The 16,841-nt window shown below is 45.7% G+C and overlaps 1 protein-coding gene across 1 annotated transcript in view; it reads right to left on the minus strand.

Annotated features, from left to right (window-relative positions):
- The window catches only part of ASTN1 (astrotactin 1), a 300,455-nt gene that overhangs the window by 32,545 nt on the left and 251,069 nt on the right, over nucleotides 1–16,841 (minus strand). Inside the window, exon 17 of the mRNA XM_055319541.1 lies at nucleotides 2,354–2,622. Within this exon, the coding sequence (XP_055175516.1) occupies nucleotides 2,354–2,622 (269 nt within the window). The remainder of the gene's footprint in view (nucleotides 1–2,353; nucleotides 2,623–16,841) is intronic.

The raw sequence follows: 16,841 nt of genomic DNA on the forward strand, positions 1-16,841 counted from the left end.
ATTCTGCAGAGCTACTGAATTTTCTTGCTGCAATAGGATCTGATGTATTGGGAGGATGGATTCAAGGTATCTGTGTTCCTGGTGATAGATAGATGTTAGGGAGTGACAAGAAAAGTTAGGGAAGCATACCTGGCCTCAGGCTTGGACAACTTGGTAGAAAAGAATCTCACTCACTGGGATTAAAACACAATGGTAACTGTTTAGGTTGGAAAGTAGTGAGTTCAAGTTTGTTGGGTTTGAGACACCTGGTGGGTTCTATGGTTTGACCTACTGGTTTCTAGACTGTTTGTAATCACTAGACTGAAAAATGGCATCATAAATGATCTAGTCCCATAGAAGGAGGCCAAGGAGGCCAACAGAGGTTAGAAAATTGGTCCCAGGGCATCCCAGGTGGCTCAGCGGTTTAGCGCCGCCTTCAGCTCAGGGCCTGATCCTGGAGACCCCGGATCGAGTCCCATGTCGGGCTCCCTGCATGGAGCCTGCTTCTCCCTCTGCCTGTGTCTCTGCCTCTCTCTCTCTCTGTCTCTGTCTCTCATGAATAAATAAATAAAATCTTAAAAAAAAAAAAAAAGAAAATTGGCCCCAGACATACCAGAGGAGTAGAGGTAAGAATACATACCGAATTACAGGTGTCATGACTTAACACTTCTCTTCCTTTACTACTTTACTCTGTATCTCCACTCTTTGTGAGAAAGAGGAAGTAAGAAGGAAAAGCAGAGGAGCAGAGAGAATGAACAGAGGAGATGGAATATGTTTAAGGAATAAGAGAGAAGAAATGTGGGATGGTGACTGAAGCAGCTCAGGGCCACCTTGCCTACATGTTCAGAAATTAAACGTTCAAATATGGCCAGGTGGATGATCTCTCCCAAGTCCTCTCTTAAAACCAGTGCAGGGAGACAGGGAAGGGCTAAGGTCTGGCAAGTAGGAGTTCCAGGCAGGGAGATGCTAAAGACAAAATTTCCTTCAGCTTCCCCATTTTGCCCATGATGCTCCTGCAGGAAGCTGGGAGTCTCTGTTCTCCTCCCACCCAGCTCTCCCCTACTCAATAGATCTGCATGCCTTGTCCCATAGGGCAGTGCTATGAGGTGCTCCCTACCTCTGCTGTTCTGGGGCAAGCACTGAGGCAAGGGCACTGGATTCAAGCCAACACAGCTTTGGGTCTCCATGGTGACACCAATCCATCCTTCTCAGCATCCTTGCCAGCCCCCTAGTTTCTTTTCCACAGCTCCTCCTCCCCAGTCACTTCTACTAGAATGAAGAGGAATTCATAGGCCAAAGGAGCCACTTATCCTTTTGTTCCCGTGAGAAACCTTGTTTTAAAACACTCAGTGAACTATCAGCGGCAGAAACAGAAAGGTGAGAGCAGCACACACGTGCAAAATCCCTCCTTGCTGGTCTGAGCATCACCTATGAAACAACTGTGACACACCAGGTGTCCCTTAAAAGAGGAAAGAGAAAGCAATTATCACCCTGCCTGGATGGGCACAGGTCTTGGGCAGGGAAGCAGCTCTCTGCTCTGACTATGTCTTGTCCCTCAAGGTCGCCTTTGCCTATAGTCTCAGAAGTCCCACACCCTGAGCTTTCATGTTTTTATTCTTGTCATCGTCATCATCGTTGCTGTTGTGTGTGCTGTGACCCACTCTGTTCTTTCTGTCCTTGAGGAGATCAGAGAGCTAGGAAATGAGCTAAGCCACTGTCTCTGCCACATTTCTCCAACTTATCCTTTTGGACCCATTCATTTTCTCATAGCACCTTTGGAAAGGGAGCCACAGAGGGAAAGGAGGAGCGGCTGGGAAATGTCATGACCTAGCAGCATAACATAAGGCAGAAGATTTGCAAGGAGGTGGTTTTTTATGGTAAGCCACGGGCAGGAAACTATCCCCACCCCCACCCCCCCCACCCCCCAGACTAAGACCAAACTCTTCGCTTTGAGACCTGTGCCTGAAGCACTCCTTCTAGCCTCATTGCAGCCAATTCAGGCCTGGGATCTGTTAGGACAGCAGAGCCTCTTCCCATGACTGTCCCCCAGGCTTCCTGAACAATGACTTTGGTGACTAAGAATGCCATGTCTCCTGATCTACCTTCTTTCTCCAGCCCTTGTTGCTCAAGAACCTACACAAATGCTGAGTTGTGACTCCTGAGTCATTACCATGGGTAATGGATGCGCTGATTTGATTTAATATGCAAACATGCAAATCTAAGCAAATTATGTGCCTGGATTAGCTAAACAAAAAGTCTCACCATCCATATTCTAGCATAGAGCTCAACTATACCCTGTCACGTCCCCAGGCCATTTCGAAAACCCTCTGTTGTTGCTGATGCTTCCCTGAGTCAAGAGTCCCAGGCCTCTTACCCTCTGGGTCTGGTTATTGGTCACCAGTTCATAGATGGGGGCTGCTCTGGTCACCTCCAGCAGAACTGGCTCAGCAGGAGTGTCAGGGCTGGATGTCACATGACAGAGGGGGCAGGATGAGGGGCATCGTCCCTTGCTTTGGCATTCCATGCGGACTCCAGCCGCCATGCGCTTGGTGCCAGACTCCGACAGGCTGGCGATGTATTCTGGGAATGTCAGCACCTTGGGGTCTCTTTCCCGCTCCTCTGACTCGTCAGATGGGGAGTTGCCTGCCAGACACAAAATGAAGAGGAATGATGAAGCAGGCAAAAGAGCAAGGTCTTGCGTGATCTCATGGCCCTTGAGTGCTGGAATCAAATCCTAGGAAGGTCACAAAAAATCACTGACATGTTACAGGATGTGATTCTGATGGCCCATTCAATACGGGGAACCCGTCCTCCCAGGAACCTATTAGAGTTGGAGAGCCTTCCAAATGTGAGATCAGGTGGTTTCCCTCTGGAGAATCCTCAGCTCCACTGATCGATCCCCTCAGGGGGATGCATCTGCAGTGTCTGTGCAGGACCTACAACTATTGTCAGTAATACAAACAGTAACAACAGTGATTATTCTAGGACTCAGTATCTTCATCATAAAATGAAGATATTGATCGTACCTACCTCTAGCATTGTGTGATGAATAAATGACAACATGTTTTTAGAGCACATAACACAGTGGCTATTGATGTCCAATCATCATCCTAACAGTTTTAAGTATAACTAGAGGTAAGGTTTACCTAAACTATGAAGTGAGATCTGTTCTGGACCTCCTTTAACCCTTAAGAGAACTCTGCAAGGAGTTCTACCATTGCACCCATTATATGGATGAAGGAAGCAAGGCCAAGAGCCTCAGGATCACACAGTTAGTCTGCTGTAAGCACTAGGATTTGAATGCAGCTTGGTCAGATTCCAAAGCCCTCAGGTCACTGGGGAGGAAGAGGATTTTTCTGCTTCATTATTCATCAACATATTAAAGATGGGGGAGGGAGTTTGGGCTTTTTCATAAAGATGTGCAATCCAGAGAGATGGATTTATATTGCCCTTGAATGATGAGTGAAAGAGAAATTCTTGGTTTATTTTTGGTGACAAAGATGAGAAATGCATACCTGAAAATAAATACTACTTTGTTCCCTATAGAAGAAAGCACTGCTTGGTATTTGTCTTCCAAGCCTTTGTGATTTCCCATTTAACTTATTCATGCTAGATGAATATGGAAGTACAGTACACTGACCAAAAGCCCTGGGATCTGTAAGAGATTCCAAAGTCTTTGTGATACAGTTGCAGGTTTGAACATCAAGCAATTTCATGGAGACCACTAGGCTTTTAGAAGCCAAGGGCAGATAGAGAACATTCATCCTGGGCATCTTGGACCTCTCAGGAATGTGGTACTTGATAGGTCAGATATTTGGGGGATATGGCTGGAAGGGTTTGCAAAGGGGTTCCAGAAGGTGACTGTGAGCTACAGCTCATTGACTTTCTAATAGGGTTCTCTCTCATGGGGTCCGGGGAGCTCTCTGCTCTCCTCCCTCGTGTTTGCTATGTAATGTGAACCCATTTGGAAATGTCATGAGACATATCAACACTGTTGTTCCCCAGATGAACAACCTCATGAGGCTGAGGCATCTTCATCCAGAAGCTCCAGTGGCATGGGACTCCTCCTGCACGTGAAAGCAAAAGACTCACTCAGTGACTATAAACGTGGGATATAATTTATTTCACATTTGCAATTGATCTAATAGCAAACCCAGAGTTGAACCAAACCCTTTCCTGGGCTCCTAGAAGCGCATAACTGCACACACCAAAACTGAGAATGATGTTATCAAGCAGGGAGGCCCAGGAGCCCACACCAGCCAGCCCCAGAGTCACTCGGAACCACTTGTCAATCCTGATTGACATTCAGGTTTATGCCACTCAGTCGACCCTGCGGCTGGGAGTATTTGTAAAGTGAGCACAATCTAGCAGGAGTCTCCTCACCCAGGCCTCAGTCTTCAACAGGCTACAGGAACCAGGCAGAGATAAATGAGGTGAATGGATTCTTGATATGATTTCTAGAAAAAAACATGCCTTCATTTTTGGGAAAGTGAAATTTAAAAACAAGATCAGGAAAGACATGGTGCTCCTTTTCAAGACAAAGTTTAAAAAATGTTGCTGTGCAAACCCTGTGGCCCTTGCAGGTCAGATGCATTTCACCAACCCACCCACAGCCCTCCTCGGTGAGAAAGTCTTCAACAGAGGCTGGGAAAGAGTTCCCACGAAATGACCGCTAGGTGGTGATATCAAGTCTAAAATGACTTCTGAGAGAGGAAAAATCTGTGCTGAGTTCTGCGTGGCCACTTTGGCACCACAGAAAACAAACGTATGGAAAAGTCACACCTGGCTACTTGAAAAAGTTTGTAGTGATACCACTTTTTTCTTTATTTTTTATTTATTTATGATAGTCACACACACAGAGAGAGAGAGAGGCAGAGACACAGGCAGAGGGAGAAGCAGGCTCCATGCACCGGGAGCCCGACGTGGGATTCGATCCCGGGTCTCCAGGATCGCGCCCTGGGCCAAAGGCAGGCGCCAAACCGCTGTGCTACCCAGGGATCCCCACTTTTTTCTATGAAATAGTAAAAAAATGAATGAGCAACACACTTCCATAAGATGCATCCTAAGGAGAAACATAATCGAGACAGAACTCAGAGACAGAAAATTAAAATCCCCTTCGATGGAGTAACATTTGCAAGGGGAAATAAGACTCCATCAAATTCCTTTTCTCTCACGTTTAATCCCCAAATTCCCAGGAAGTCCACCCCCTCCCTCCCCACCGCACACCCCATACACGTCCTTGGGTAGGATGCACCGTTCTGAGAGTCGGATGCGGCCACTAGAGGGCACTGCGCCCCCAAACACAGGGTTGCTCAGTGACCACCTCCCTGCCCTCCAGCACTCCATCAGCACCGCTTGTAATTGCTGTAAACATTGGAGGGGCTGTTCCCTGGCCGCTGTCTTCTGACTCTCCCAATTAAAATCAGGATTCAGCGAATCCCTCTCAATATGCTCCAGCTCCGGGTAGGTGCAAGGTTCCGGAGGAGAGAGGCGTGCAGAGGAGGATGCAAAAGAAGATAGATGGTGGCAGACCACCAAACTCTCGTGTTAAGCCTGAATCCTATTTTCCTTCTCCTGAAAATCTTCAGGTCCGTAGAAAGCGGGCCTTCTGAAGGCCCCTCCAAGTCCCATTATCAGGCAGCACAGAGCTGTCTAGAGAAGAGCTGGATTTATACAGAAGTGATGAGCAGTGAACTCCCAAAGCCATCTATTCAGGCTCCAGCAAAGAATAGAGATGTGTGTGAGAAAGAGATTTTTCAAAGAGGAAATGCATTTTCCATGCGCAGTTAAAGACACAATTGGGAAATACTCCTTAAAATGATGGAGTCCGGTGGTGAAAGCCCAGATAAATCTCCCTTTGCCCAAAGAGAGCACCTATAACCATCATGTCTGTGCCAAGTGAAAGAGTAGCTCAAATCCCAAAAGCTTCAGGAGAGTCTGATCTTTGACATTTGCTTTTAACTCCCCCTCAGAGGTAGAGTGGGCAATAGAGAGGTCTGTGTAGAGGGTCACAGGGAGGGGACCCCACCTTCTTTCCTTAGGGTTCGATGACTCCCCCCTCCACTGCTTACTCTAATTACAGCCCATAAGTATTTCTTGCCTCTTCTGCCCTCTAGATCCTGGGTGGAAATGCTCTAGAACTTTAAGACCCTGTCTCTTGATAAAATGGATATACAATTTCAAAAGTTACAGAGTCTCTGGACATAAGAAAGAAGCTACAGTTAAGGTCTTAAAAGATTATAATTGGCAAAGGTGATCAAGAACACCGAGGTGTGGCCCGCTCTTATCCCTGTTTGCAGAATTCATCTTGTTGCTCTCAGGGAGGCTTTGGAGTCCAGCCATGACACTTAGCTTTCTTATAAGTAGAAGAACAGCCAACCTGGAATGTAGTTAACAACCCCAAAACTGCAAAGCATTTTGCAAATACAGTTTGCTATAAATAAATGCCATTTGCTTTAGGCTAAATCTGTATCCTACAGCACACAGTGGATGAATTTCCCCAATAGAATATTGTGGAATGAGAATATTGGCATCCTCGATATTCAGAATCTCATTGTGAATGAGCCCATGGCCTTAGGTGTGTACATACTGACCCACCTAGACTCTGGAGCCATGCAAGGATGATAAAAGTGACTGACCAATCCTCATGCAGGGTCTGCTCTGCTGGTAGGAACTGACAGGTCATGGAGGTGGATTAGTTGTTATGAAGTAAATTGGTACAGTTCCTCTAGGATTCTGGGACTGCTTAAGAATCTCTCTCCTGAGTTGGTGCCCAAGGCAATGAGATGCTAATGACATCACAGCTAGAACTACAGAGGTAGTTCATTAGGCAGCAAAAAACCCAAATGCAAACTAATTAGATCCTAGCTCTTGGAGACAGCTTAGGATCTATGGGAAAGAAGACATGGGGCAAATGAAACACAGCCATGGTCAACTGCGCCCTGGAGCTCACGGGCAGCCTGCATTCCATCCCTCTCCAGCCAGTTCCTGTTCACACCGGGTGTCCTGGAGTTCTCTGAATTCATACTTCCATCCATGCACTCTAGCTCAGATTAGTCTCTCAGGATGTCTGGTCACATCTTTGGACAGAGGTTCAAGTCACCCTGGATGACTTAAATTGAACTCCTAGACTTGCCATAAGACTGTCTCTAAAATCTGAATAAAGTACAATGTGATGGATTAATAATCAAGGGAAAGAGGAGAAGGCGTAAACTGGCCACTTCTCTCTACTCCTCTGTATGAGACAATGAGTGCTTGGGGCCAGTAACTGTCTTTATCTTGGAAACTCCTTTCCTAGTTCAGGTGTATCCATAGCCATCTTCTGTCTCTGTCTCTGTCTCTGTCTCTGTCTCTCTCTCTTTCTCTCTCAATAAATACAGTTAGATAGACGTATATCCATGGATATAAGTTTTTTGGGGAAGAGTAAAGGGGCTGAATACAATAACTCATGATCACAGATTTAAAATTTAAAAACAAGTTAAACATAAAGAATAAAACCAAATCATTTGTAAACAGCTAGCCCCTTACTAAACTTTAAACAATCAAGTGGCAAGAACAAAGCAGTATTTCAGCAACAGCCAACGATCTGTCTCTAGCCGGGACCTCTTCCACGAGTGTAACACAGCCTCATTAATAGCTTGCTTGGGAGTCCACCTGAACGGCCAATGGGCACCTCAAATTCGATGTGTCCCCAACCGTTGTGGTCATTCCTCCACACTCTCCCCAGCAACCTGCTCCTCCCTCAAGGTGTTAGCTCAGCAAATGGCACCGGCTTCCTCATTGCTCCACATGGAAGCCCTGGCTCTGTTGTTTGTTTTCCCTTGCCCTCTCAACCAATCACCCAGTCTTCACATTCTTTACACCTCCTAACTGTCCACTCCTCTGCTTGTCCACGGCTGCCTCAGGGGCACAGCAGTTGGAAGTGTGAGATTGAGTCAAACACCCTGGGATTGATTTCTGACCTTATCACTTGCTAGCTGTACAGTCTGGGGGTGAGTTGCTTGACTTTTCTGTGCCTGAGTTTTCTCATATAAAAAGGAGATACTAACTGACCTGATTTAGTAAAGCTGTGGTAAAGATCATTGGTACAATTCATGAAGAGAGTTTTACAGTGCCTGGGATGGAGTGAGTACTCTCTAAAATTAATTATTCTCACAATGCCTGTCTACTTGTCTGCCCTGCCCACCAGCCACACCATCAAACGGGCTCCTTGAACAGCAAAACTGTAATATCCCACAGTGCCTAACAAGTAGCTAATGCATTTGACAATTCATTAAGCAAATATTTATTGAATGCCTACAAATGTTTGTCGAATTAATAAGTCATTTATAATGACTTGTAGACAAAATGACTAGGTGCTAACTAGACTGGCTGGGTTTCAATTCACTTCCCTTCTTGCTGTCCTGGGTTCTTTTGAGGTTTTTCTAGTTTCCTCCTACAGAGAGGACATCAATCCAGAGCAAGTTCCACTCCTTTCGGGTACAAATGTGAACTGGCCTGAGATGATCTGGTCACAAAGATTTAAGGAAATACTGCCAAAGTACATCTTGCAAATTGCATAAAAACACACATAGGCATCCCAAAGGTTACTGATGTACATTGAGTTAAGCTTAAGAAAAGGAGCAGCCAACTGTGCCATTGAGGAGCAGACAGTGGTTCTCCTGTGACTGGTCAGTGTGGGAAAGTTGTAGCCACTAATGTCACAAAGGGGCCAAAGGATGTGGTTGGTGTCCTGGGCCATGGGCACCAAATAGTAACTGAGGTGGAAAGCATATCGCTGTGGGGGTGTAGGCAGCTCTGGAAGCTGAGTGACGGCACTTGTACCAGGATTCAGCATTGTATATCATATATTCCACTTCACCAGAAAAAAAAAAATACAGTGGTTGTAACAGCCCGAGTGGGCGGACATTCCAGACTACAAGAATGATCCTCAGGATGAAACACGAAAACCCGTGTCTTCGGCAGTTTTCCTACTTTGCACCATCTCAGCCTGTACATAGGAGCCCACCAAAGCTTCCAGCCACACATTCATCATTACTCATTAGCTCAGAGGAAGCACATCTTTGGGGATGTGCCTTTGGGATTCAATACTGGAAAACCATTGGTTCACGATTGTCCAACATATTCAGAGACAGTTCCAACTCCATAGCGTTTATATTCCTGTCCTTTCCTACAAATGAATTTACAATTTTTTTAGACACCCTTTTGTCAGAATCTAGTCTTTACTTTTTATTCTAAAATTAAAGTTTCTGAAACTTCAGATCTAGCTCTCTGGTATTTCTTTGGGAAGTTTCTGGAAATCACAAATGATCTTTGTTATAAACATGAGCAACAGCTCTGGGTGTGGTAAGGTCCAGTGTAAATAATTAGCAGTCATCAAATATCCACTGGGCACCTTAGCAAAGCATCATTAACTGGGAGGTTGAGGAAAAGGTGTCTTCCGGAAAATTGAATTTTTTGTTTAATTGATACTTAGCCAGAAAATGCTTACTTTTCCTCCAATTCTTGTTGACATTTTTCTTCTCTAAAAATGCAGTTTTCCAATTTTCTGCCTGCCTCGTGAAGCATTGCCTACCAAACAGAATTAAACCTTTTCCCAAGGCACCTCCAGGTGATCATTTTGCTCATCAATTATGACTATGCAGATTTGGAAGCTGTAGGAGACAGAAATAAAACGGTATATATACCCCAGAAGGCTTTTAAAACTTGATCGATAACACAAGGTTACATTTTCTTAAGATTGCCCCCCCCCCCCTTAATGGGCGTGTTGTCAAACAAATAATTGCCTGGTTGAGGTTCCGGGATAATTAAGTTTGTGTGAAACTGAGGTTTCCGTGTCGGTGCGGTGCCTTGTCCTTGCAAAAGTTGTTGGTCCTCTTTGGCATGGGAACAGTTAACTCAATAACAAACTGACCAAACTTCTGACCAGAACTCACCAAAGCCTCTGTCAGCCTCTTTTTTGGTCAGTAATAGTGATGGTCCATTTAGGAGGAGAGGTTGGGTCCAAAGAATGCCATAGCAGCATCTGCCAAGGGATTGATAAAAACACACAGCTAGTCTTGCCTAGCCCGGACTCCCACTGCACCCCTTTTAATTTTAAACTTCGGGTAAAGAGGGAAAAATGAAGATAGTTTGGTGAGCCACCACTTTGAAGGTACACAGGGACCCATTTCTACACAGCCCATGTGTTTAAAGAGGATCAAAAATAAAATCCAAGAATTCCTAGGAAGCCCTAAAGCTTTTACTTCAGAAATGAACCCTTCTAATCAGCAAGACTTCGAGTCTCCAGTGGGCAAGAAGCTGCCTTATGGTTTTTGTTGGACTGTCATGGTTCTCACCCAATGCCTGGCATTGGATAAGCATCCAACAAATCCCTACAGATGGCAAGAAGCAAAGGAAGTTTAGCTCTTTCTGGTCTCTTGTTGCCTGCAACTCCTCAAGTCTGCACCACAAAGCCTCACTGGGATTCAGCACAAGGGCCAGGCCAGGAAACCTGAGAGGGCTCAGGGGGTTCTGGAAGCATTTCCTTGGGAAATGCACACATGGGATGAGTACAGGAGACTGGGCTGGTATCACTGTTCCCCTCCCACCTAAAGAGTCTGTCTTTCTCTCTTCCCTCCTTCCCTCCATCTTTCCCTATATGTTTACCAAGTGCCTCTCTGCCCCCATCATTCCTACTAAAAGTAATCCCCCTGGTACTCGGACCCTGTGTCCAGAGGAACACCCAGCACTGTGTCAGACAGGGTTTGGTGTTATGTCTTGTCTGTCCCATGCACCTCCAGGACAGGGCCTCACTCATTCATGTGTCCCCAGAGCCCAGCACCCTATATTCCGTGGATGCTACCTCGGCCTTAGCCAGAGTGTCATAAATGTATGTGTACACTGTCGAACACCCCCCTTTTTAATGTTGACATGATGCCATTTTGTTCATTTGCCTCTTATAGTCCCATTCTTTTTTCACCAAATGCCTTTCATGGGGCTCTGAGAGGTTCTCCACATTTTTGTTTTTGTCATGTCCCTCCCCCTTCCATTTCCCGGGGCTGCCAAGACAGATCACCACCTGTGGAGTGGCTTCCAACAACATCAATTTATTCCTCTGGTTCTGGCGGCAGAAAGCCCAATACCGAGGTGTCAGCAGGGCCACACACCCCCTGCAGGCTCTCAGGAAGAATCCTTCCTCGCCTCTTCCAGCTTCTAGTGGCTCATGGCATTTCTTGGAGACTCTCGGCTTGCAGATGCATTGTTCTAGTCTTGGCCTCCATTGTTTCGTGGCTTTCTCCTGTGTGTCCAAATCTCCTTCTCCCTTCTAAGAACACCAGTCATAGGATTTAGGGTCCACCCTAAGTCCAAAATAACCTCATTTTAATTATATGGGCAGAGAACCTGTTTCCAAATAAGGTCACATTCTGAGGTTCCAGGTGGGCATGAATTTTAGGGGGACACGTCTCAACCCTCCACAATGTCCAGGGCCTTGAACACTGTGACATCACCCGGTGAGCCCTCTGCTGACCCACGGCCAGGGACGATTCATTTGCTGGCCCCTTGGGAGCTGGCCAATCACCTGCTGGATTTCCTCCCAGGGCATCAGGCAGCAGGATGAGGGAAAAAGTTTCTGGCTCCCTCAGCATCCCAAGGCCCCGCTGCAGCTGTGTGCAGCTTCTTGTCAACATCAAAATAAACCTGACATAGAGATTCAGAGTCACAGCCTTCCGGATGCGCAGAGCTGCATGGGATTATCCCTGCTGATTCACCAGACAGAGTGGCATGGGGAGGGCCAGGGAGGGCCAGGCTTAGAGAGAGGTGAAAATGAGGAACACCTGCGGGATGGCTCTTTGCGAATCTCCATTAGCAGAGAGACCACGTGAGTGAGTGGGCACGCTCAGCGGGCTCCCGTCAAAGAGCCTCCCATGCACTCGTCTGGAGATTAAGGCTTTTTTCCTCCAGTCTTGTGTTTCTTGTCTGGGAAGCTGAGCTGAGAAGCCAAGCGTGCATCTCAGACCACTCAAGAGCAGAAGGTTCCCCCCCACCCCTGCCTGGGGTCCTCCCCCCAGAAGGGGCCAGGACGGCTCCAGGGAGTAGCCCAGGCACAAGTAGAAGGAGGAAGCTGGACCAGAGAGAAACAGAGCTCTCAGCAGCAGCGTGGGCCTCTGCTAACGTTAAATGCTCCTCTAGGGACCTCACTGGGCTTCTAGTGTGATCCAGGACGGAATTAGTGATGTTTCCTTCTATTTACAAGGCAGCATTATTTCCCAACTATGGGGTGCCTGTAAGCTTTGCCAGAACCATCCCCTCGGGACATTCTCAATGTGACTCCTTATACTTCTTCCTCCATTTACTTGGTCTCCTGCCCTCTCTGCACCAGCTCAGGCCTCATCATCTCTTTTCTTTCTGGCTTCAAATCTGGACAAGCGCAACCAAGAGAAACTCCGTGACAATTCTGAAATGGGTAGAACTCACGTGTGATCAGTACCTGCCATGGCTCCACATGACAAGAACCTGGCTGCGCACAGTGTGTGTGTGTGTGTGTGTGTGTGTGTGTGTGTGTGTGTGTGGCCAGGATGCACACATGAGTTACACATAGGTGGGAGCCTCTCAGGGTTTATGTGGCTCCACAACAAGAGATTCAATGCTTTGCTGAGATACTGTGAAGTCTGGCTTATAAATATCTTTAACTACCAAATGGTCTAGAAATTTTTAATAAAAATATTATTCAATAATAATACTACTACAACCAGCAAGGGAATGTTGTAACGGTCTCCATTTTCCTCTTGATACTCATCTAGCTTCTGTTTTTTAAATGATTTTGGATGTTAAATCCTTTTGCTGCCCTGACCAATTTATTCTGCAAATTAACTGTATATGACAGAACTTAAAGTCCGTTACCACTTAGCTTTGCCTCACTGAAATTTATGCCGCTTTCCTGCCCGTTGGAGCCACCAGCTCAAATAGATTGTGGCTCCTGGTGGTGATTTGGATTCTGCTTAAGTCCCTTACCTCTTGGTCCTCATCTCTTGAGTTTAAAGTGTGCTGAGTGGACCAGGCCCTTTTCACCTCTCGGTAACCTGTGCTCTATTCTCAGACACTATGGTCTCTGCAGCTGCCCATCCAGCCTTAATCAAACTCTCCTTACGGGATGTGCTTTCACCCAGAGCTGTGACCCACACTGGTCTGCGAGGGAGACTCAGTGACTCAGCCTGGCTGCAAGTGGCAGAAACAACCAGATACTCAGGCAAGCAAGAGTTACAAGATGAAGAGGCTGGCAATGAGTGGCACACGGATGGAAACTCAGATTGTATTTAAGAGAGTGTGGTAACCAAGGTGAGGGACAGAAACAGCACCATAGCAAGCCACACGAGTTGATTCACTTCTGGGTAATTCAAGTGGAGAGACACTCTGACGCTAGGGAGGGCAGTCAGGATTCCAGGACCTCATGTTGGTATGACACAGTGTCATATCAACAATAATTGAAGCAACTGGTGGAGTTTGGAGTGGATACAAGACCTGAACACAGGCTTGGGAAGTCTGTCTCTCTCCAAATATTGGAAGGGATGTCACACGGAGGTGGGATCACATAAATTCTGTACATTTCAGGGGGTAGAATTAAGATCCATGGAAGGAAATGAGAGGGAACGAGTTTACTGGATCGTAAATTTTCATTGAGCGCCTACTGTGTCAGATACAGTACTCAATGCTAATGTACACAGATACATCTTTTTCAAAGCTCATTTTTCAGTGTGCGAGGTAGAGGAGTGGTTAGAAAAATAGAAACTGATATGATGAGAAATGAGAAAAGAGGCAGTGGAGATGGGCTCTGGGCATACCTACGAGGAAGTTTTGAAATCCATTTCGCTGGACTGGGGAAGACTGAAGAAAGACTCTTGATTCCTTCAGGGACAAGTTTTATAATAACTTACAACTGATACAAAGTGAGACGGGCAGACTTGGAGATGGTAGGTTCTGGGCTAGTGGAAATGGTCATGTGGAAGCCAGCGGAAGCCAGACAGTCACTGTCAGGGACTTCACAGTAGGAGGAGTGCTTCAGAAGGGCTCTGAGTCCCTTTCAATAGCCAAATATTAAACTTCTATTACTCTGTGACCTCATTGTTTCAGTCTTCCCCTAAATCAGTGGAGTGGCAGTCTGGGGATGTGCCTTTGAACAAATGAGTCTGACTTTGGATAACATGTCAGTCCTCAGATACCGTGTTGGGATGTGCCACCCTAAACAAGAATAATTTATTTTACAAATATTGTTAGAATACTTCTTATAAATTCTTCAAGTAACCAAACATGTAAAAATAAATAAAAGTGGGAATACACTGCTAGGCATGTGGCATCACTACTGTTTGGTAAACATAAACAGCTCTATTGTTTACGGAGTCATTCAAGCATCTACTCAGAGCTTCAGGGTACAAGCAGCCTAATTTGAAAACTACTGATTCAGAAACTAATGACATTGGCCTGAACTGTTCCAGGAGTAACCAAGTGTGCTCCCCCGCCAAGAGGACCACGTGCTGACCTGAGAAGGATAATGCCACCAGCAGCAGATTCTATCATTCGCCATCTATGGAGTCTGCTTCCTGAATTTTGCCAGACCAAAAGCACTGTGTGGTCAGTCCTACTTGGGTGATAATAATGAAAGCCAGAAAACTTATCCTCTTGACCAAGAATGGATCTATTCAATCATGCAAGTTCATCTCATAAAGAAAGGACTTCATGAAAATGTGAGAAGAAGGCAACACCCCTGTAGACATTTCTGTGTGTGTGTGTGGGGGGCAGACAATAGAGTGAGGAGTAGATGCAGAAGCCAAATCTAAGGCTCTCCTTCAAGCAGTTGTATATAGGTGTGTATGTATTAATGCTTTCCATTATTAACTCATCTCATTCAAATATCATAAAGAGAAATTTATCATTTTGTTCAACCAAGGTGATGCTATGATTTTACCTTATTTCCTTGCATACTTGTAGCAAAAGTAGATATTAAAACAATGACAAGTGTTAAAATGACCAGTGTGGTTCCTAAATAGTCCCTATCAAGGAAGAAAGAGGCTTTCATGTAGCAGGGCCCAACTGTCATCATCAGTAAAGATGTCCATCTTGTCACTTTGGTCTTTTTTGTTTTGAAAGACAAGCAAGCATGGGGGGGGAGGTGCAGAGGAAGAGGGAGAGAGAAAATCGTAAGTAGCCTCCACACCTAGTACAGAGCCCAACTGAAGCAGGGCTTCATCTCATGATCCTGAGGTCATGACCTGAGCTGAAATCAAGAGTTAGATGCTTAACTGACTGAGCCACCCAGACACCCCCATCCTGTCACTTTGGCCATTAAAGCCCCTGACACCATGGTCTCCCTTAAAGTCTACTTCTCTCTTGTGCATACATTCAATTCCTTCTGTTAGTAGAGAAACTAATGGTTGATGGAGAGTAGCAGCAAACAGCCAGCCAGCCAGCCAGCCAGAAATGGCCTTGTTCTGCCCCTGAGCCAGCAGAAGCTCCCAGACCCAATAGTGTGTGAGGACATGGTCTATAAGGAGGCCTCTCTCTCTGGGACCTTTGATATTGGACCAATGAAAGAAAAGCAGATATCTGGTCTTGAAATTTAAGGGAAGGCCAGAGAAGAGTGCAGCAGGCCTGTCTGTCTCAGGGGTAAGCAGCTGAGATAGACACTGTAAGCATATTGTATCCCAAGCCATCACTTCAGCTGGCAAAGACTGTCTTCACCTGGAATTCCTTATCTCATGAGAGAAGGCAGTTAGGGCTGGGTTCAAATCCAGAGCTCAGGGACATTTGGTAAGATGCTTAAGTTCTTGGGCTAGTTTCCTTGTGTGTTAAATTGGTTAATAACTTATCTCACAGGATGATTCTGGGAGTTAAATGGGACAATACACATAAAACTATTGGCCTGGCTTCCAATATCTTAGCTCTCAATGGTAGCCATTGTTCACTATTATATTACCATTATCTAGCATGGTCTTGGTACCTGGGAGGTACTCAGTTCATACAAAAATGAATGAAAAACAAATACACAAACATCAATGCTCAAAAACAAAATAAGGATCTTCAGGAGTCAGAGATGGAACAAAAATACTCAGTAGTAAATGAGGACTAAACTTTCAGGCTTTGAATCTGCAGGAATTAACCCACCAAGGCTGCCAGGAGGTCAGTTACCATATAGTTAAGGGATCAGAAGTCCCCCTCATTGTGGAGAAACAAAACCAGGAATGAGGAAGGGCTCCACTGAGGAAGTCATGCCTTAGTCTGGGCCTGACAGTACTGAGCTGCCAGTGCTGAGATGGCAGGAAGAAGGAGCACCAGAATGTGGCTGACCCACTGGCTTTAGTATTGGAGACACAAAGTCCCTGATAGTCTCATGGGGATGAGACAGAGGGAAGGAAAAGATGATGCTAAATTCATAATTAGTTTGTGACAATCTGTTTCCATTTATAACTTTGATGCATGATGATCAATCAAAAGATGTAGCTGGTTTGCCTAATGGTGGCCTCTCAAGCATCCTTTTGGTAGCATGCTTATTCAGAATGACATGGTCCACATGGTCCCAAAGTGACCCTCAAAGCTGGCAACCCATGTCTCCAGCAGTTGGGCAACCTTTTCATTAATACTAGGGGGCAATTTGGTAGAAAAGATGCTGTTGACCACGCTGAGCTTTAACTATTTCAAATAAAAATGCAATACTAGTGGAATAAGATTAACTTTTGATCCCCCAATCTGACCTTTCCAGTTACAAAATGTTTCTCCCTGAAATGCAGTGCTACTTGGATGGTACTTGCACGGGTGGGTGGCACATAAATGGCAGCATTTAAGGACCTTCATCCCACGTCTTGAATAATGATTTATAATATTTAAGGGTT

The sequence above is a fragment of the Nyctereutes procyonoides genome, unplaced genomic scaffold (assembly GCF_905146905.1).
Source record: "Nyctereutes procyonoides isolate TBG_1078 unplaced genomic scaffold, NYPRO_anot_genome, whole genome shotgun sequence".
In the NCBI taxonomy this organism is placed as follows: Eukaryota; Metazoa; Chordata; class Mammalia; order Carnivora; family Canidae; genus Nyctereutes; species Nyctereutes procyonoides.